This window comes from Hemicordylus capensis, chromosome 3, assembly GCF_027244095.1.
Source record: "Hemicordylus capensis ecotype Gifberg chromosome 3, rHemCap1.1.pri, whole genome shotgun sequence".
NCBI classification, from domain to species: Eukaryota; Metazoa; Chordata; class Lepidosauria; order Squamata; family Cordylidae; genus Hemicordylus; species Hemicordylus capensis.
This window is the reverse complement of record NC_069659.1, coordinates 729,361-748,749: the sequence shown is the minus strand read 5'-3', so window position 1 is coordinate 748,749 and position 19,389 is coordinate 729,361. Positions and strand designations below refer to the sequence as shown.

Genomic DNA, 19,389 nt, shown 5'->3' with positions numbered 1-19,389 from the left:
CCCAGCTCCGTAGAGCAAACTGCTTAGGCCTGATCCCGCAGCAGGGCTGTTCTTATGTTCTAACAAGGAACTTGGGACAGTCATTGATCACAAACAAGCTGGACATGATGAGGCAGCAGCCTGGATCATATGCTCATGCAGCTGCCTCATCATGTCCAGTCCACCTTCACTTCCAATTTTTCTTTTAACTTCAGTGTGTGCGATGTTATCAGTCTGGAGAATGCCCAAGTATTGTAATGTTCTTTCTCTTCCAGGTTCTTGATCTTGCTTCCATTGGGCAGTTCTATTCCTTCTGTTTTTCTTATTTTCCCTCTGTTCATTATTAATGCAGCACACTTGTCTAGTCCAAACTCCATTGCTTTATCACTACTGAATATACGGACAATGTTTAGCAGTGATTCGATTTCTGACTGGGACTTTCCATACAACTTCAGATCGTCCATGTACAGCAGATGGTTGATTTGACTGGATGTTTTAGATGTTTGGTATCCGAGGCCTGTTTTGTGTAGTATTTGTGAAAGTGGGGTCATGGCGATTACAAACAACAGAGGGGATAGTGAGTCCCCTTGGGAAATGCCTCTTCTAATGCTAACCTGTCCAAGTGCCTCGCCATTGATTGTTAACTGTGTACTCCACATGCTCATTGCTTTTTAAATAAATATCTGAATGTTTTTGCTGACACCAGTTGTTTCTAAACATTTTAGTATCCATGTGTGAGGCAATGAATCGAAGGCTTTCTTGTAGTCAATCCATGCAATATTTAGATTTGTTTTTCTTCTCTTGCAGTTTTCTAAAATCATTTTGTCAATCAGCAGCTGGTCTTTTGTGCCTCTGGAAATTTCCTTTCTGTTCAACTGGAAGCTGCTTATTAGTTAATAAGTGTTGCATTACTTCATCTGCTATTATTCCAGTTAATAATTTGAACATGGTTAGCAGGCAGGTTATCAGTCTACAATTACTTAGAACTGCACATTTTACTGGGTCTTTCATTATGTGATGAGTAATTCGGTTTCTGATTGGGACTTTCCATACAACTTCAAATCGTCCATGGAGAGCATCTGATCTAAGCCTGGCAATTTTATTTTCTAATCCTCCATTTAGGTGATGTACTACTTTCTTTTTTAACAGGTCCTCTGATCTTATATCCAAGCTCTTGCATTGCTGTTGTTGCTGCACTGTACATTAGTTGGTTTGTTTCTTGCAAATTATTGGTTGTTATTTCTACAAGTGCAGCATTGACATCTTTTAATGCCTGAGCAAGTTGTTTTTTGGCAACTGTTTTTAGAGCTGGAAGTCAAACCCTGGTGTTTGTTTTGTTCATGTGCTCAGTTATTTTTTGCTTTAGTTCTTGTTGCTTTTCTGTTAAATTTTTTTAAATTTAAAAATTGAATTTAAAAATTTAAATTTAATTTTGTTAAATTTAAATTGTTTTTCTGTTAGACTGAGAAAGTAAGTGGACAAAACTTCCCTTAAAAAGATGGCTTAATATCTTGTAAGCTGGCAAAACTGAAGGGGGGGCAAAGAATAAAATGGAAATATTCACTCACATGCTGTTTAATTCTCTATACATAGCTCTATCTTTATCTGCATATTTGTCGAGCAATCTGATTATAAGGTTTGTGGGATTTCAAACTTGGAAACAAGCCGCTGCCAGTCTGTGAAGACAATACTGAGCTAGATAGACCAATGGTCTGACTCAGCACTGACTCAGTATATAGCAGTTTCCTATGTTTCCTAAAGTGCCTGCCTTTAACTTGTGTGGTGCTTTAAAGAAAAACAACTGTTGTAAGAATTCACACCCAGAAATGTTGCATTTGCAATGTATTGCCATCCCTGTGTTGTGCAGTCTTACCATACTGAGAAATGGCTTGTCTTTTGAAATAAGTGGTTAGCGTGCTGCAAATTATTCCCTTCAGTTTTGCTGAGTTGTACTCGGGTTTTTATTGCCTGTGCATCCCAAGCAGATTTGCTCAGATTTCCTTGCCTTCTAAAAAAGTTATATTTTAGAATGTCTTTTAAAAAAAAAAAATCAACGCAACTCCCTTTTTACTTTGCACACAATTGTTTTTAAAAGACACATTGAATAGTCATGCTGTGATTCTGATTGATTAGTGCATTTGATAAACTAGACTTAAAGTTTACTGTCCAGTCTGCCTGTTGCCTGCCTCCGTATTGAACAAGGGAGGTGTAACTTATCCAAGGCACCATATTTGTGTGCCTACTTGGTTCGTCTATGGCAGAGCTCACTTTTGAAAGGGTTGTAATGCTATGAAGGTGGCTGGTGTCCTCCATCCAGTACACACTATCACAGGCCATATGCTCTTACTACCTTAGTATCTGTCACAGCGACAGATCGGAAATGGAATATGTGTGCAATAGAATTGGGTGTTTTGTTTTGTTTTTACCTTCAGGCCCAGGAAATGAGGGGATGGGGCAGGGGCAACCTTCTACCAAGCCTTTGCAGTGTGGCAGAGACAGAAAATTGGTGACGGTAGTGCAGGGTAGATTATTGTCATAAACTCTCTCTCTCTCTCACACACACACACACACACACACACACGCACACCATTTTTCTGATTCAAATATCACACTGTTTTGCTGTTTCAACTTCCATCTTCTAGCTGCAACTTCCACCTTCTTCCTGATCAGGCTTCTGGATCCAAACTGCTGGATAATTTCAGATTGTTTGGGGCCCCTAGGATTTCCCATTGCAACCATCTCCCTTTAAGGCAAAAGCTGTTTGGACAGAAAAAACCCATCCCTGAATTTCTTGGAGGCAGCAACCTGTCGTGGGGTGTGCTGAGGTGGCAGAGCATTTGCTGAAGAGAGTATTGCTTAGCTCTATGGAGGCATGCCCAGCACATGGATGTGCTGCGTTTCCTAGGGAAGGCGACTGGCACATATGTGCCACATGTGTGGTTGTATGTGTGAATGCATGTGTGTGTTGCTTACAACCTGTTTCTCCTGAAAGTGTCTGAACTTGTATTTTTGAGCTGATATTATGATATAGTTATCTGAAAGATGGGTGTCAGATGTTTAGACAGGGGCGCAATTTCAGTGCTTGCCCTAGGCCCCTAGGCGTTATTTTCCCTAGCTACGCCTCTGTCAACAGGATCACCAGCAAAGCCAATATTGAATCCCCCCAAGGCTTCTTGGAATCCTACTGGATCCAATAACCTCTTCAGGCGGACCATCCTAATAGGCCCCTCACCCCTGCGGAGGTGGAAAGTGGTTGTAAGTCCAACCATAACCAGATGGTGATCTGTCCATGACAATGGGGAGATCACAGGAGTCCTCACCCGCGGAACACCACCCTGATTAGAGTAGAAGACCAGATCAAGCATGTGACCTGCAATGTGCATCGGTCCAGAGACCGCTTGGGATAGGCTCATAGTTGTGATGTCCGCTATGAACTCCTGAGCTGCCCCGGACAAATTGGTCCCAAAAATGAACACTGAAGTCCCCCAGCACCAAAAGTCTGTGAGACTCCAACACGAGTTCTGCGACCATGTCCGTGAGCTCAGTAAGGGACTCAGTTGGGCAGCAGGGGGATTGGTACACCAACCGGGGGTGTAACTATAGGGGAGACAGTTGTCTGGGGGCCCACTGCCTTGGGGGGCCCCAGAGGCAAGTCACATGACTGACTCCCCCAGCCACGTACCCGCCCGGGCTTCCGTCAGTTGTTTTCATCCTCTGAAATCTATGTGAGTGTTAAGACCTGGAGCCATGTCTTTCTCTGGTACCATTAAATGACTTACATCGTCCACAATTTACAAAACCTATATATATATATTTTACTATGCTTTTTGTTACCACTATTACTATGCTTTTTGTTACCACTATTCAGCCTCATTTAAGATTTCTTAACTTCATGAGCTGAGCTTCGGGCGGGGGGGGCATTTAAAAATCTTGTCTCTGGGCCCACTCCAACCTTGCTACGCCCCTGACACCAACAGAAGTCCCAATCTATCCCTGGTCCTCAAATTTAAGTACACACATTCAATATGGTCTGATACCCTAACAGGGACCCTGGTGAGGGAGATGTTATCCTTCTAGACCTCAGCCACTCCACCTCCCCGCCCAGGTCCCCTCACCTGCTCCTCTACAGAATACCCTGGAGGAAGAAGCTGGGACTAGACTGGGCCACTAGCCTCCCGCAACCAATCTCGGTAATACATACCAGGTCAGCCCCTTCATCCATAATCAAATCATGGATGAGTTCCGGCTTATTTTGGACTGACCTGGCATTACAGAGGAGCAGGGAAAGGCTATGTGGGTTGTTGGCAGTGCTCCCCAAGGTCACAGAGCTGGCAGGACAGCCAGAAGGTGAAACAGCTAATACATTTCTGACTACCCTTCCCCTGGAACGCCCTGCTGACCTGCCAACATTTCTTCTTCTATTGCCCACCACCACCGGGATAACTGCCCCATAGTCAACGAAGGCGCTCCCTGTTTCCCCATCTCCAGACAAACCCAAGCACATTACAGCAACTTCAACCCAATTCCCAAACAGCTAAAAACTGATTAAACAGAAGCCCTCTAGCCTCGCCCTCGTTCTCCCCTGAAGTGGCTCCCCCAAAGGGGCGATCCCCTTTGGTGTTGCCCCTTTGATGGCGACCCCGCCAGTGGCAGGCCTGCTGCCACAAGCAGCGTTCCTATAAAGCCCAAAACTGAGCAGATGACCTGAGGAACAGCTGAGTCACTTAGGGGCTGGTCCCAGTCCTGCACTCACTCCACACACACTCCCCACAGATGTTACCTAGAGGCTGCAGCCCCACAAGGGAAGCAGGAGCAGGCAGGCAACAGCAGAAGGAGCCCCCAAGACCCACCTGGTCTCTCACCCCAGGCAGCAGTGAGTGGGAAACAGATGGATTTCTCCCTCTCCTCCATTGGGCTTCTAGCACAGCTGTTCTTGATGTTCTTGCTCTCCCAAGCTCTTGATCTTGCTTCCATTGGGCAGTTCTATTCCTTCTGTTTTTCTTATTTCCCCTCTGTTCATTATTCATGCAGCACACTTGTCTAGTCCAAACTCCATTGCTAGATCGCTACTGAATATACGGACAGTGTTTAGCAGTGATTCGATTTCTGACTGGGACTTTCCATACAACTTCAGATCGTCCATGTACAGCAGATGGTTGATTTGACTGGATGTTTTAGATGTTTGGTATCCGAGGCCTGTTTTGTGTAGTATTTGTGAAAGTGGGGTCATGGCAGGGCCGGACTGGGGGCACTGAGAGGGCGGTGGCATGTATGTGGGGAGGGCGCCGGGTTTTGAGCAGAATAATGGGTGCTCCCGGGTGGGAGGATTCGCTGCTGCCCAGTGCGGCAGGGCACAGGGGTGCCCCGTGGGTGGGGCACACCGCAAATATGCCCTGCTGCCCTGTGGGCCAGTCTGAGCCTGAGTCATGGCGACTACAAGCAACAGAGGGGATAGTGAGTCCCCTTGGAAAACACCTCTTCTGATGCTATTTTTTAATTTTTTTATCATTATCATTACTTTGGCCTAAGTCCAGATCATTGCATTTGTCTCAGCTGAATTTCACGTGGCCCGTTTCAGCCCAGTCCTCCGTTCTGTCCAGCTCATTTTGGACTTTTTTCTCCCCCCTCGCCCCGCCCCCGCCATTTTGCAAATGTGATGAGGATTTCCTCCACTGTTTTCCGCCAGTCCTCGGTCACCCCTCTGGCGTCTACCAGCCCCAGGACAGAGGCCTGCAGCACCCGTTCAAAAAATGTGTTGGAATTAAAGTGAAAGAAAACTTCTCACCCCCCTGCCTCGAGTCCATGGAGGCATGGCTATTTCATTTATTTTTTTATTTGTATCTATGTAAACTGCTTTGGGGGTTTCTGTTGAAAAGCAGTATATAAATATTCACCGTAATCAGGGCTGCCCTTTGGGCATGGCCAGCAGGGTGACCGCCCCCAGCCCCACTCTTTTAACCCCCATTAGAATTCATTGGAACGGGGCCCTGCACTGGCTGGTTGGCCCCGGGCCCTGCCCCCTGCCAGGGCTCTCGGACAAGGACAGCCCTGGCCGTAACATGGCCACCCCCACCACGGCAGAGGAACAGCAGGACCAATGTTGCCAGCTAAGCGATCTGTGGCCTCCGGGCCTGTCTGCCCGCCTGACCCAAAGGAAAGACCACCAGAAGCCTCACCATGTGGCAAAGCAACACTGCATTTCCCCCTCACCCCAGACCCCCGTTACGGGCCTCTGCAGAGAAGATGCTGCTGCCTGCCGAGCTAGCAGGAGGTGAGCTGCCAGCAGGGCCCAGCAGGCCCTTCTGCTTTGAGACCCCTCTCAGGACCCCTGGCCCAGGCTGGCCCAGCCTGTCCGCGTGTTGGGTGACTGACTCTGCTCCAGGCAGGCTCCCCATGCCTAGCCGACCCCTAACTGGCCACCCCCTGCTGCCCCACAGCTCGCTCGTGTTTTGTATCGTGCACCCCACCCCCTCCGCCTCCCCCTCATCTTGTTTGCCTTCCCCTTCGCTGCTGCTGCTGCTGCTGCTGCTGTGTGTGTAGCACCTGCGGCTGCTTGTTTTTCTGGGTCTGTGTGGAACTCGGTGTCCCAGCGCTGCGTGTTGCAAGGAGGCCGACCCTTCCCAGGCGGCGATCAGCTGACTGCGGGGGGGGGCGGGCTGAGACCTCCTTGCCCAGGCCTGTCTGTGGTGGTGAGCTGCAGGGAGGGCGCCAGGGAGGAAGGGGCCTCCAGCACCACGACAGTCTCTGTCTGAGCTGCTCTGAATCTGCCTGGTGGCAGCATTGCAATCCAGCCCCCCTCAGCCTGGCGGGGGGTGGGGGGCAACATACTTTTGCCCCCCCCTTTGCCACATACTTTTCTGAAACAAAGCAAAGTTGCATGAACATCCTCTTCCTAATCCCTTAAGATCAAGAGGCAGCGGGGGGGCGGGGGGAGATCATCTGCCCCACAGAAAGCGGGGCGGGCCTGGTTGTCTCTCTCTGTGGCTCCGGAGGGCAGGCTAGAGCCAATGGGCTGCAATGGCAGGGCAGCAGATTCAGGCCAGGCATTCAGAAGGATCTCCTGGCTGCTGCAGCTGTTTGCCAGTGGAACAGCCTGCCTCATGCAGTGGTAGTGGGCATTCCTTGGGGGAGATTTCCAAAGAGGGGCTGGGCAGCCCTCCGTCAGGGATAAGACAGAAGATTCCAATTCCCTGCCCTGAGCAGGGGGGTGGACTAGAAGGCCTCCAGGGCCCCTTCCCACTCCAACATCTGCCCTTCTGTCATTCTTGACCGCTCCACGCGGGCATCTGCCAGCCCCTGCTTTCTTATCAAGAAAGATGCTTTCAGACGGAATGTCAGGTTTTGCTCAGCCGGCGGCTCCCCTTTTGATGCAGACTTCATTTCATGACCCGTCCAAGATGATGTCAGAGTTTGCACAGAGGCCGGCTGGGACAAGACACAATGGTGGCTCTTCCCTCTTGTCCCAAACCATGAAACCCAGCGGACACTCCAACCTGCCTCCAGGGCGCCGGGCTCCTCAGCAAGGCAGAGAAGTCAAAAGAAATGGGGCTGTCTCTGTATTAGCCCAGCTAGAAATTCATTCTAGCTGCAAGTGAAGTTTTTCTCATGCCTACACCGGGGAGGCGAATCAAATGAAACCATTACCGGAGGCACAGGAGCAAGCGCGGTCTCTTTTTTTCTGGCCAGCTGGCAACCTGACTTCCAGGTGAGGAAGCTGAAGGGCTGGCTGTGCTGGCTACGAGCCACCAGCCTCCACCCACCAGGCGGGCGGCTCAGGCAAACCTCCCTGGCCCAGCAGTGCCGGGTGGGGGCAGGTCTGGCCTCCTTGCCAGGCTGCTGCAATGGGGGAAGTGGGGCGAAGCCCGGAGGAGGAGGAGGAGGAGGCGGCAGGACGAGAAAGGCGAGTGTGTTGAAATTCTGCCTCCCTGTAGCAGAGCTCTCTTGGCTGGGGGGGGGGGGCAGAAAAGGGGGGAAGGGGAGGGAGATGGCTGGTCAGTGGGGGGAGGAGACAAGGAGATCGGGCAGAAGGAGAGGCACGGGGGGGGGCAGACCAGACGCTGAACGGAGACGCTTGGGGAGGTTCTGGGAAGGACAGGCCCGTCTTGGTAGCGCCAGGGGCGACTCTCGGCATGGGGACCAGCTTGTGGCGGGCCGGAATCCGGATCAAATTCACCCGACTCTTCCACTAGAGAGGCCTGTTTTTCCAGAAAAGAGCCACTGAGACGTTGCAGGAGGACAGGACAAAAGCCCCGTAGGGTTTGGGGGTGAACAGGCGAGTATCGCCTCAATTACGCAATTTGGGTAATGAAGAGTTATAAGGACTGCCCTTAAGAGCTGTAATTGGACGTTGAGATTAGCACTTCAGCAGAAAATGACAGGCAGCACGAGACCAACATATGGAGCTTTTAAAGCATTAGTAGTAACAGCCACAAGGTGAAAGCACGACTGCAAGTGGCAGCTATCAAAAGCCCAGGAGACAGGCCTGGACCGAAGGGGCAGGCCAGGGGGCAGCCCTCACGCAGAGCACGCCAGTTAAGGAACAGCTGAGAGTGCCCCTGCCCATGTGCAGAATGCCTTTCCCTCCCTGCTGGGCAACTAGCCAAGTCCCCAGATCTCAGGGGCGGGAGGGGAGCTCTTGCCACTCAGAGGGCTCTTTCCCTGCACAGGTGGGAGGCCAGGCCTTTCGGTGGGGCCAGACCATTATCCCCTACAGCCGCGGATCTAAGGGTGCTTCCGCAGGGCCTGTCTTGTGACACCACAGGCCCTGCACTGACAGCAGGGTGCCGTTCACTTTTCCGATGCTTTGTTTCAGATCTGATCACTGCAATTCATTATTATTATCATTATTACATTTACATCCCGCTCTTCCTCCAAGGAGCCCAGAGCGGTGTACTACATACTTAGGTTTCTCTTTCACAACAACCCTGTGAAGTAGGCTAGGCTGAGAGAGAAGTGACTGGCCCAGAGTCACCCAGCTAGTTTTATGGCTGAATGGGGATTTGAACTCGGGTCTCCCCGGTCCTAGTCCAGCACTCTAACCACTACACCAGGCTGGCTCTCACTGTATGTCCATTGCAAAAAAGTAGCTGTATTTTTCCGTTGTAGGGAAATGGGGGGAGGGGTGGCGTTTCCAGACAGCGAGTTTCACACGCAAAAAGTGTTGCAAGCCACAATGTTTTGTGGTGCCAATTTAAAACTGCAGTTGAAATCCGTCGCCTCCTAGAACGGGCAAAGACAGCGAGGACGTTCTAAGGGCTGCAACGCAGCAATAAATAACACAGGAAAGGCGGCAGGGAAATGGGATCAGCACCTTGCTGACGGGGGGGGGGGGGCGGACTGCAGTGGAGAGACACAGGCAGGGCGGAAGGGACAGTGATGACCCTGTGGCAGCCTGGCCTCTGGGAAGCGCCCTGTTGTCGATCCTGGGGGTCGTTTTCAATTCGATCCCACCAAGCTGAAATACTTTGCCACAGTGGTAGGGGTTAGGGCCACGCTTGGGGCCTTTCCAGATAAGACTCTGCAATGGAGTCCCAGCTGATCTGCTCAGTCTGCTTCTGGACTTCCTGTGTTGTGACTATGATGTCAGCAGGGTGCCGGTCACATATCGGACGCCTGGTTTCGGATTTAAGCGCTGCCATATAGTGCTATACTAACGTCCTATGCGCCTCGCAAAGAGGTTGCTGCGTTCTCCCCTTGTGGCGTTTTTTTGGTTCTGGGGATCGCGGAGAATATGATCCTGCAAGCCCAGGCATTTGACCGCGGGTGCAGCCGGAATCCTGCAAAGCGCCCGGAGCGCCGCCGAGAGAGGCAGCCGGGGAGGAGCGGGAGCGCGCGGCTGCCCCGCTGCAGGCGGCCACGCCGAGCCCAGGGGGGAGCCGGCCGCCCCGCGCTGCCCGCCCACTCCGGTGGCCGCGGAAGCTCTCTCCGCTGCCGCCGCCCCCCCAACGTCACGCGGCCCAGCGCCGGGCCGGCCATCTTGGAGCCGGGCCGGCCCGCCCCCCGCCCCCGCCGGCGGAGGGGGAGGCGAGGCTTCGGGCTGCAGGGCCCGCCCGCGGGAGGCCTCCTTCCCGGCAGCCGGATCCTCCCTCTGCCGCCGCTTCCCCGCGAGGAAGCCCATTGCAAGCCGCGCGTGCAGGGGGGGGGCGGGCAGCCTGCCCACTGGGGGCGGCGCTCGCCCCTAGGCCGGCCCAGCTCGCCCGCCTGACTCGCCGGCAGCTGCCGCCGCCGCCGCAGAGAAGGGGACGAGGCCGGGCGCGGAGCGGAGCGCAGCCGGACCGCCATGGGGCTCAGCAAGGGCGGCCGCCGCCGCCGCCTCCTCCCTCCCCGCCTAGCCCTGGCCGGGGGGCTGCCGCTGCTGCTGGCGCTGGCCGCCGCCGTGCCGTGGAGAGAGCCGGGCCTCGCCGCCGGCAGCCCGGAGGCGGCGCTGTCGGGGGCCGGGGCGCGCTTCGGCTGGAGGAACCTCAGCTGCCCGGCCTGCAAGGCCCTCTTCGTCGCCATCGACGTCAGCATCCAGGTGGGTCAGCTGCCCCCCCCCCTCCCCGCGCGCGCCCCCGCAAGCAGACCAGCGCTGCCCTCCTCCGAGTCCGGGGCCGCGCTCAGCCGCGACGGGGCGCGGTCTCCCCACTCCTCCCGACGAGCAGCAGGCGTGCGCTTCGGGTGGCTCGCGCGCCCCCCCTCTTGGAGAGCTTGGCGAAGCAGTCAGGCACACAAGGTGGCTAGCGAGATCCAGCCCCTGGTCGCCCTTTATATTTGGAGGAGACGAGGGCCTCCCCGGGGGAGTCTGCGCTGCAAGGGAGGCCGTGACGCGGTCCGGCGGGGACTCTGGAGGGCCCCCTGGGTGGGAGGGTGGCCCCCTGAGGAGTCTCCCGTGGGCAGCCACAGCGCCCGGCTCCCCATAAAGTCCTCGCGGCTGCTGGGGGGTTGAAAGCGCCCCCAGCAGGGAGCAGCGCGGAGGCGGCCCCTTGAACCTCGCCCCCCGCCGGCCCTGTGAATCCCAAGGGTGGCCAGCCAGGCACCTCCAGCCTCCGCCCCACGCCCGGCTGCAGGCTGGGCGCTCCCACTGGAGGGATCCTGGCTGGCAGGAGCTGTTGACAGGAGGAGAGCGCCCTGTCACACCCACGTCAGCTGGTGGCCCTCGCCACGCCTTGTGGTGGTGAATTCCAAGGACTAATCAGTGTGGCCTGAGCAAAGGTCCACGTGGTCCGGGCTGTGCTGGCCTTGCCCAATCCCGGCTTTTGTATAGAAGAGGATGCTGCCTCTCTTCTGGCCTGCGGGGGCGGGATTGTTGCCAGTCGGGTTTCCCCATCCCCACCTGCCATCGCCCTGCTTGCCTCAGGGAGTCCTCCTGCCGGCTTCACAGCTAGTGTCCCCCCTTGGGGGGAGTCGGGATGGGCAGAAGGTCATCTCCGGGCAGCCCTAGCCAAGACCCCAGAGCCTGAAACTGAAGAGAGCAGCTGCCAGTCAGTGTCAACAATGCTGAGCTGGATGGGCGAGGGTCGGACTCCTCCTGGGTGGAAGGCTGCTTCCTCTGTCCTTCTCTGCCTGCTTCTGGCCTCTTGCCCATGACCTGATGGCTACCGGGAGGGCAAGGGCTGCTTCTTCCAGGGACATTCCCAGGAATGTTAAAGAAGGCAGAGAATCTAACCAGGTAGAAAACCTGGCTGGGCTGGAGTCCTCCGCAGAAACCCTGTGGGTGACAAATACAAGGCCTGAAAGGGAACGTGCTACTGGGGACGTGTTATCGCCCTCCGGATCAAAACGCTGACAGTGACTGGGAGTTGCAGCAGGAAATCAGAGAGGCGTCAAGGAGAGGCAGGGCTGTAATCATGGGTGACTTCAATTACCCACACATTCACAGTCAGGTCATGACAAAGAGGTCAGATTTCTAGATACGCTAAATGACTGTGCCCTAGAACAGTTGGTCATGGAACCAACCAGAGAGAAGGTGATCTTGGATCTAATTCTGAGTGACACCCAGGACCTGGTGCGTGACGTCAGTGTCATCGACCCTTTAGGGAACAGTGACCACAGTGCCATCAAATTCAGCAGACATGCGGGGAGAGAATCACCAAGGATGTCTAACACAGACATTTTGAATTTCAGAAGAGGAAACTTCTCCAAAATGAGGAGTATGGTGAAAAGAAAGCTGAAGGGGTAAAATCAGGAGAGTCACTTCGCTCCAGAATGCATGGAGTTTACTCAAAACCACAATACTAAGATGGGTGAGCTGGAGTGCTTGGTGGCTAATGCAGAAATAGATATAGTGGGCATAACAGAAACATGGTGGAACAGTGAGAACCAGTGGGACACTGTTATCCCTGGATATAAAGGACAGGGAGGGGCGCCTTGGAGGTAGAGTAGCACTGTATGTTAAAGAAGGGATAGAATCTAATAAGCTAGAAAACCTAAGTGGACTGGAGTCCTCCACAGAAATCCTGTGGGTGACTATACAAGGCCAGAAAGGGAACGTGCTACTGGGGACGTGCTATCGCCCTCCAGATCAAAATGCCAACATTGATTGGGAGTTGCAGGAGGAAATCAGGGAGGCGTCAAGGAGAGGCAGGGCTGTAATTATGGGTGATTTCAATTACCCAAACATAGACTGGGGAAATTCACATTCAAGTCAGGACAAAGAAGTCAAATTTCTAGATACGCTAAATGACTGTGCCCTAGAACAGTTGGTCATGGAACCAACCAGAGAGAAGGCGACCTTGGATCTAATTCTGAGTAACACCAGGACCTGGTGCGTGACGTCAGTGTCATCGACCCTTTAGGGAACAGTGACCACAGTGCCATCAAATTCAGCAGACATGCGGGGAGAGAATCACCAAGGATGTCTAACACAGACATTTTGAATTTCAGAAGAGGAAACTTCTCCAAAATGAGGAGTATGGTGAAAAGAAAGCTGAGGGGGGAAATCAGAGAGTCACTTCGCTCTAGAGTGCATAGAGTTTACTCAAAACCACAATACTAGAAGCCCAGTTAGATTGTACACCCAAAAGGAGGAAAGGTACCACTAAGTCCAGGAGGATGCCAGCATGGCTAACGGGTACCGTCAAGGAAGCCATAAAAGGAAAGAAGACTTCCTTCCAAAATTGGAAGGCCTGTCCAAACAAAGAGAACAGAAAGGAACACAAACTCTGGCAAAAGAAATGCAAGGTGACAATAAGGAAGGCAAAAAGAGAGTTTGAGGAACATTTAGCCAAAAGTATCAAGGGGAATAACAAAAACTTCTTTAAATACATCAGAAGCAGGAAACCTGCCAGGGAGGCAGTTGACCATTAGACAATGAGGGAGTGAAAGGGATTATTAAGGAGGATCTGGAAGTTGCAGAGAAGCCGACGGAGTTCTTTGCATCTGTCTTCACGGCAGAGGATACTGAGCATATACCTGTTCCTGAACCAGGCTTTTTAGGGATGGAGGCTAGAGAGCTGAGTCAGATAGACGTGACAAGGGATGATGTTCTAAACTGTCTGGAAAAACTGAAAGCTAACAAATTACCAGGGCTGGATGGCATCCATCCAAAAGTCCTCAAAGAACTCAAATGTGAAATTGCCGACCTCCTTTCTGAAATATATAACTTATCCCTGCAATCAGGCTCTCTACCGGAGTCATGACAGAGGTCTATACCCTCTGTTTCGTGTCCTTCAACTAGTTAGCCATCCACACATGTAGTTTATTCATTTTTATTGTTCAGTTTATATACCACCTTTCATTAAAAGCAATCCCATGGCGGTTACTTGTCGTCCCCTTATCCCATGGCTGCTAAGTTTCCTCAGGAGTCTTTGATGAGGAACTTTGTCAAAAGCCTTTTGGAAGTCCAGGGATACGATGTCAGGCGGGAAGGAGGGGAGGCTCTCCTGGCCGGCAGGGCTGCTGGGCTCTGGCAGGCAGCCCTCCTCCCTCCTCTGAGGGAAGTCTTCAGCAGAGTCTGGGTGCCCCCCCCCATCCCGTCGGGGGCTGCAGTAGCAGAGCTGAGCGCTGAGCAGGGGGCTGAACCTCTAAGGTCCCTTCCAGCTCTGAAGGGACTGGGGCACCCTGGGGTAGCGATCAGACTGGGAGGGGGGCAGAAGTCCCCAAGGGCCAAATGTGAGGCTTGGAGTTCCCATTGCTCAGATATCCCAGCGGGGGGGGGGGGGCGGCGCTCAGTAGCTCCACTCCCTGCCAATGGCCCCCCCCCCCGGCACTCTTCTCGTTTGGGGGCCTCGGTGGGGAGAGCGATTGGGAAGAGCTGGTGGGTGGTGGGGAGGCTGGTTTCCTGTGGCTCCTGAGGCCTGTGCGGGCACACACTCACACACACACACTCACACACGTGGGCAGGGGCACTGGAGGCGTGAGACGCGGCGTTTGCATGAGTGTGTCAGCCACATTCCTTCAAGGCTGCCCTTCCGGCCCGGCCTCTCCCCCCCTCCCTCCCCCTCCCCCTCCCTTCCGAAACCCGAGTGAGGCAACAGGGTTGCCGGGCCAGGAGCAGAGCACCCACTCGCCCGGATCGGGAGGAGGGCCAAGGAGGGGGCTGGGCCTTCCTGCCTGCGGGGGGTGTGTGTGTGTGTGTGTGTGTGTGTCTGGCTGGCTGCTGGGGGCCGGGTCACCTGGGGTGGGGTAACCAGGGCAGGGCACACACCGCCCCCCCTGCCCCCCCCCCCGGGCCTGGGCAGCTGCTGATGTCTCTGGATGGGCAGGGGGAGCCCAGAGAAATAGCGGCGCGGGGGGCAGTGCTGCCTTGCCGGGGGCCCCAAAGACCGAGGCTCCCCAGAGCCGCCCTCCAGAGGCCCGTGGAGGTCCTGGTGGCTCTGGGTGGGGGAGCCCTCCACTGCCCCACTCCTCGCCTCACCCCCCCCCGCCGGTGTGTGACCCTCCCCCTTGTCTGTGCCTTGTAGGTGGGGGCCAGCGTGGACCGGATCCAGCAGCTGGCCGTGAGCGTGTGCTCCAGCCTGCACTTGGCCCCCGCAGAGGTCTGCCAGGAGATCATCCGCCTCTTTGAGCACGACGTGCTGACCGCCTGGACCCGCTCCATCCTGCGGCCGGCAGAGATCTGCGGGCTCCTGGTGGGCTCGCCCTGCGGCCACTGGGACATCTACGCCGACTGGAACGTCTCGCTGCCGGCTACGCCCAAGCCCCCGGTGCGGCCCCCGGGGCCCCCGCCGCCCGGCGCGCCCACCGCCCGGGTCCTCTTCCTCACCGACCTGCACTGGGACCAGGACTACCGGCCGGGCAGCGACCCCGCCTGCAAGGACCCCCTGTGCTGCCGGGGGGGGCGGGCCCGGGGGCCGGGGGCCGGCTACTGGGGCACCTACGGCAAGTGTGACGTGCCCCTCCACACCCTGGAGAGCCTCCTGCAGCACCTGGCGGCCAGCGGGCCCTACGACATGGCCTACTGGACGGGCGACATCCCGGCCCACAACGTCTGGCAGCAGACGCGGGCGGACCAGCTGCACGCCCTCAGCACCATCACCGGCCTCATCCAGAAGTACTTGGGGCCTCTGCCGGTCTACCCTGCCGTGGGCAACCACGAGTCCGTGCCCGTGAACGCCTTCCCCCCGCCCTACGTCCCTGGGAACCAGTCCTCGGCCTGGCTCTACAGCGCCATGGCCCAAGCGTGGCACCGGTGGCTGCCCCCTGCCGCCCTGGAGACCCTGAGGTGAGGGGCGGAGCAGCGGCGAGGACGGGGGGTCGCCAGGGAGCAAAAAGTGGCCCCGAATGCATGGGGGGGCCCCCCTGGGGATTCCAACAGAACTGTGGGGAAGAGGAGGGCAACCCAGGCGGAACACCCACTGCCTGCCCTCTGCCAGGGCAACCTCCGTGCCAAGGCGGGAGCGGCTGCCGTGGCTAGAAAGGCGGCTGAGGATAGGGGGGTGTCATGAGGGCTCTGTGGAGTTGGTTGCCGCTTTCCTCAGCACAGGTAGGTTGGTCTGCGGGGAGTCCTAGCACTGAAATTCCCAGCTTTGGCTAGTCTTGGGAACTCCCAGCCACAAGAACGGACAGCTTCAAATTGAGCACACGAAGCTGCTTCCTGCAGAGTCAGAGCACCCTAAGCCTAACCCTGGCAACTGCTGCCCAGGCCTGCCAGAGATCCTTTGGGCTGGAGAGGCTGCCGGAGCGCACACACCTGGCCCCTTCCGCATGCAAAGCAGCGGCTCCCGCTCTGGGCTCCGGCTGCTCCCTGCAAGAGGACGGGCCCCTGGAGGAGGTTCAGCGGGTGTTGGCGTCCCAGGAGCCACGTGGCTGCTGCTGCTGCTGCAGCCCTGTGTGGCTACGAGGGCCATGGAGAGGGGAGGTCCTGCTGCTGGTGTAGGGGGCCGGGGCCGGGCTCTCTCCATACGACCAGCTCCTTCCCACGTGGCCCTCGGGTGCAGGACGGGGCCCCAGAAGGGAGCAGCAGCAGCAGCAGCATCCACACGCTTGGCAGCTGCTTCCTGCTGAGTCCGGCCCTTGGTCCATCTAGCACAGGACTGTCTGCCCTGACTGGCAGCAGCCATTCCCAGCTCTATCTGGAGATGCACCCAGGGAACGAGCTGCTCCCCAGGAGCGGAGGTGGCCCCCACGGGCCCCGCTGGGCCCAAGCCAGAGCCAGCCGCTGCTGCTGCCTGCCTGCCTCCGCCCTCCCCCGTGCTGGAGCTTCCGCCGCGGCCAGGCCATGCGCGCTGGTGACGGGCCCCTCCTCGCTGCTTCCTGCCACAGGCTGGGCGGCTTCTACACTCTCCGGGTCCTGCCGGGCCTCCGCCTCGTCTCCCTGAACATGAACTTCTGCTCCGAGACCAACTTCTGGCTCCTCATCAACTCCACAGACCCGGCTGGGCAGCTGCAGTGGTTGGTCAGCGTCTTGCAGAAGGCCGAGGAGAGCGGCGAGAAGGTGAGCCTGCGCGGGGGGCGGGGGGGGCGCGAAGGGGGCCTGCTCCGGATCTGCCGGGGGGGGGGAAGGCTTGGCCCCCTTGGCCGTTCCCCAACTGCCGTGTGGCCAGTCCAGCCCCCCAGGTCTTCCTGGCCCAGGGGGGTGGGGTGGGGGGCCGCCTTGGCTCTCGCCGCCCGCCCCGACCTCCGCCCTCTCCTTGGCTGCAGGTCCACATCATCGGCCACATCCCCCCCTCCCACTGCATGCGCGCCTGGGGCTGGAACTACTACCGCGTCATCAACAGGTGAGAGCTGCCCTGGGGCGCCACCTCCGCTTGGGGGCAGGCTTCTGGGCAGGGATCCCGGGAGCTGGGGCATTTGCGGGGGGGGTCTCTCGTCCGGCCCCCTGCCCCGTGCAGGGCCGCCCCACTCTCCAGCCGGGGTCCGCCTCCTTGCCATTTCGACCCCTGGGCTCTTCTCGCCCTGCCCTCGGGAGACCCCCGCCCCCGGCCGTGGCAGGTCACACAACCTGGGCAGCTCCTTCCAGCTGCTTCCTCGCAGGACCCGGCTTCCGGACCCCCCTCGCCACCTCCATGGCCCTCCTCTGAAGCCCCCTCCCCCCGTCTGGCACCCCCCCCTTCTGGTGACCTACAAGGACTTGCGACACCTGCGCGTGGGGGGGGGGCGCTCTGGCCTCCTCGGAGCTCCTGGCGGCCCTCTGGCCTCTCCACTGGTCTGGCCTCGGGGCACCCCCCTCCCGCTGCCCGGTGGCCGAGGTGGTCCTGGGGGCAGGCAGCAGGGTCCGTCCCCCCCCCCCCCCGATGCCAATGCCCCGCCCCCTCCTTGCAGGTTCGAGGGCACGGTGGCCGGCCAGTTCTTTGGCCACACCCACCTGGATGAGTTTGAGATGTTCTATGACGAGGAGACCCTGACCCGCCCCGTGGGCGTCGCCTTCGTGGCCCCCAGCGTCACCACCTTTGTCAACCTCAACCCAGGTGAGTCGCTGCCGGCCCACCCCAGGGCTGTCCTGGCTGGGGGGGCAGGTGGCCCCGCGGGTCTCCATGGCGGTGGCAGCAGGAGCGGGCCCCCCCCCCGGGAGCCTTCTGCTCTGCTGTGCTGTGGGGAACTCCCAGGCGCGCTCCTGCCCCCTTGCGAGGCATGCTGGGAGCGGCTGTTGCGCTGACACTGCCAGGGCTGACACCACCGCCTCTTCCTCCTGCTGCTGCAGGGTACCGCGTCTACCACCTGGACGGCGTCCGCCCCGGCAGCTCCTACCTGGTGCTGGACCACGAGACGTTCATCCTGAACCTGACGGAGGCCAACAGGCCGGCCGCAGTGCCCCGCTGGGAGCGCCTCTATGGGGCCCGGGAGACCTACGGCTTCCCCACGGCCTTCCCCGCCGACTGGGACGGGCTGCTGCGGCGCTTCCAGGGGGACGAGCGCCTCTTCCAGCGCTTCTGGTTCCTGCTGTACAAGGGCAGCCCGCCCCGCCAGCCCTGCCTCCAGGCCTGCAAGGCGCTGCTGCTGTGTGCCCTCCGCACGGGCCGCGCGGGCGACCCCAAGCTCTGCCAGGCCCTGCCGGCCTGGGCCCGGCTGCCCTTCTCGGAGGTCCAGGCCTGGCGGCGCCGGCGTCAGCTCTGCTGAGGGAGGGCAGCGCTCCAGCGGGGGGCTGGCGGGGGGCCCGGCCCCACGGCCCCTCCGCCGAGCAGGGAGAGCTGTGCGCGGCTGCCTCTGGGGCCAGCCGCGGCCTGGACGGAAGAGCCTGGTCCCGGGCAGCGGCCTCCCTTGCGGAGGAACAGGCCCAGACTGCCAGCAGTGGCCGCCGTGCTGCGCGCAAGAGGAGGCTGGGCTGGACGGGCCTCCCTGGGCCTGACCCGGCAGCAGGGCCGTGCCCAGGTTCTCTGCCTCCGAGGGGGGAAGGCCGACCCCAGGACGGACGCTGGTCGGGCGAGCAATGAGCTGGGGGCTGCTGCCTGCTCAGGGCCCCACGTGAAAGCAGGAGCCTGCCTCGGGCTGGGGACCGTGACCCACACGCCGGGCTGCCTGCTGTTGCCGCCAGAGCCCTCTCTGCTGCCCCCTACCAGCCTTTGGGGAGGGGAGGCCCTGGCAGGCGGCCTGCGTGTGTGGATGGCCCAGTCTTCTTGCAGCAGGGAGGAGGTTCTTTGTGCTGATATCTTCTTCCCCCCCCACTCCAAATAAATGGCTTCTCCTCCTCCCCTGTGAAGTGCCCTCTGTGTGTGTGGGGGGGGCGCACTGGGCTGGCTGCAGCCGGTTCCTTCGGAGAGGGGGGGGCTCCTCCTTGCTGCTTCTCCTGGCCTTGGAGTGGCCCCCCCATCAGACTCTGCAGGAGCTGCTGCTTGCCATCTGGGGCATGTCCCAGCAGCGACACCCCCTGGGAAGAGGGCCCCTCCCTGCTCCTCAGGGGCTTCCTTCTGAGCCCCCTCCCTGCAAAGTGCTGCTAGGAGCCACTTCATGCCCCCCCCCGAGCTGGCACACAAAGACTGCTGCACACCAAGGCGGGGGGGGGGGCTCAGCAGATGCCCAAAGCGACCAGCCCCCCCACACACACACTCTGTGCAT

At 57.7% G+C, this 19,389-nt stretch overlaps 1 protein-coding gene across 1 annotated transcript; it reads left to right on the top strand.

Annotated features, from left to right (window-relative positions):
- Positions 1–10,020: 10,020 nt before the first annotated feature.
- Positions 10,021–19,022, top strand: SMPD1 (sphingomyelin phosphodiesterase 1). Its single transcript, XM_053312404.1, has 6 exons — positions 10,021–10,492; positions 14,859–15,619; positions 16,660–16,831; positions 17,038–17,114; positions 17,659–17,804; positions 18,038–19,022. Exons 1-6 carry the CDS (start codon positions 10,259–10,261, stop codon positions 18,451–18,453), a joined length of 1,806 nt encoding a protein of 601 aa, XP_053168379.1. The 5' UTR covers positions 10,021–10,258; the 3' UTR covers positions 18,454–19,022.
- Positions 19,023–19,389: the final 367 nt, after the last annotated feature.

What these genes read in the sequence shown, in the direction of transcription:
- SMPD1 (XM_053312404.1), top strand. Translation starts at nt 10,259, where the DNA reads ATGGGGCTCAGCAAGGGCGGCCGCCGCCGCCGCCTCCTCCCTCCCCGC. An exon ending in GCCGCCCTGGAGACCCTGAG is followed by an intron (nt 15,620 to 16,659) that starts GTGAGGGGCGGA and finishes TTCCTGCCACAG; the next exon opens with GCTGGGCGGCTTCTACACTC. An exon ending in CTTTGTCAACCTCAACCCAG is followed by an intron (nt 17,805 to 18,037) that starts GTGAGTCGCTGC and finishes CTGCTGCTGCAG; the next exon opens with GGTACCGCGTCTACCACCTG.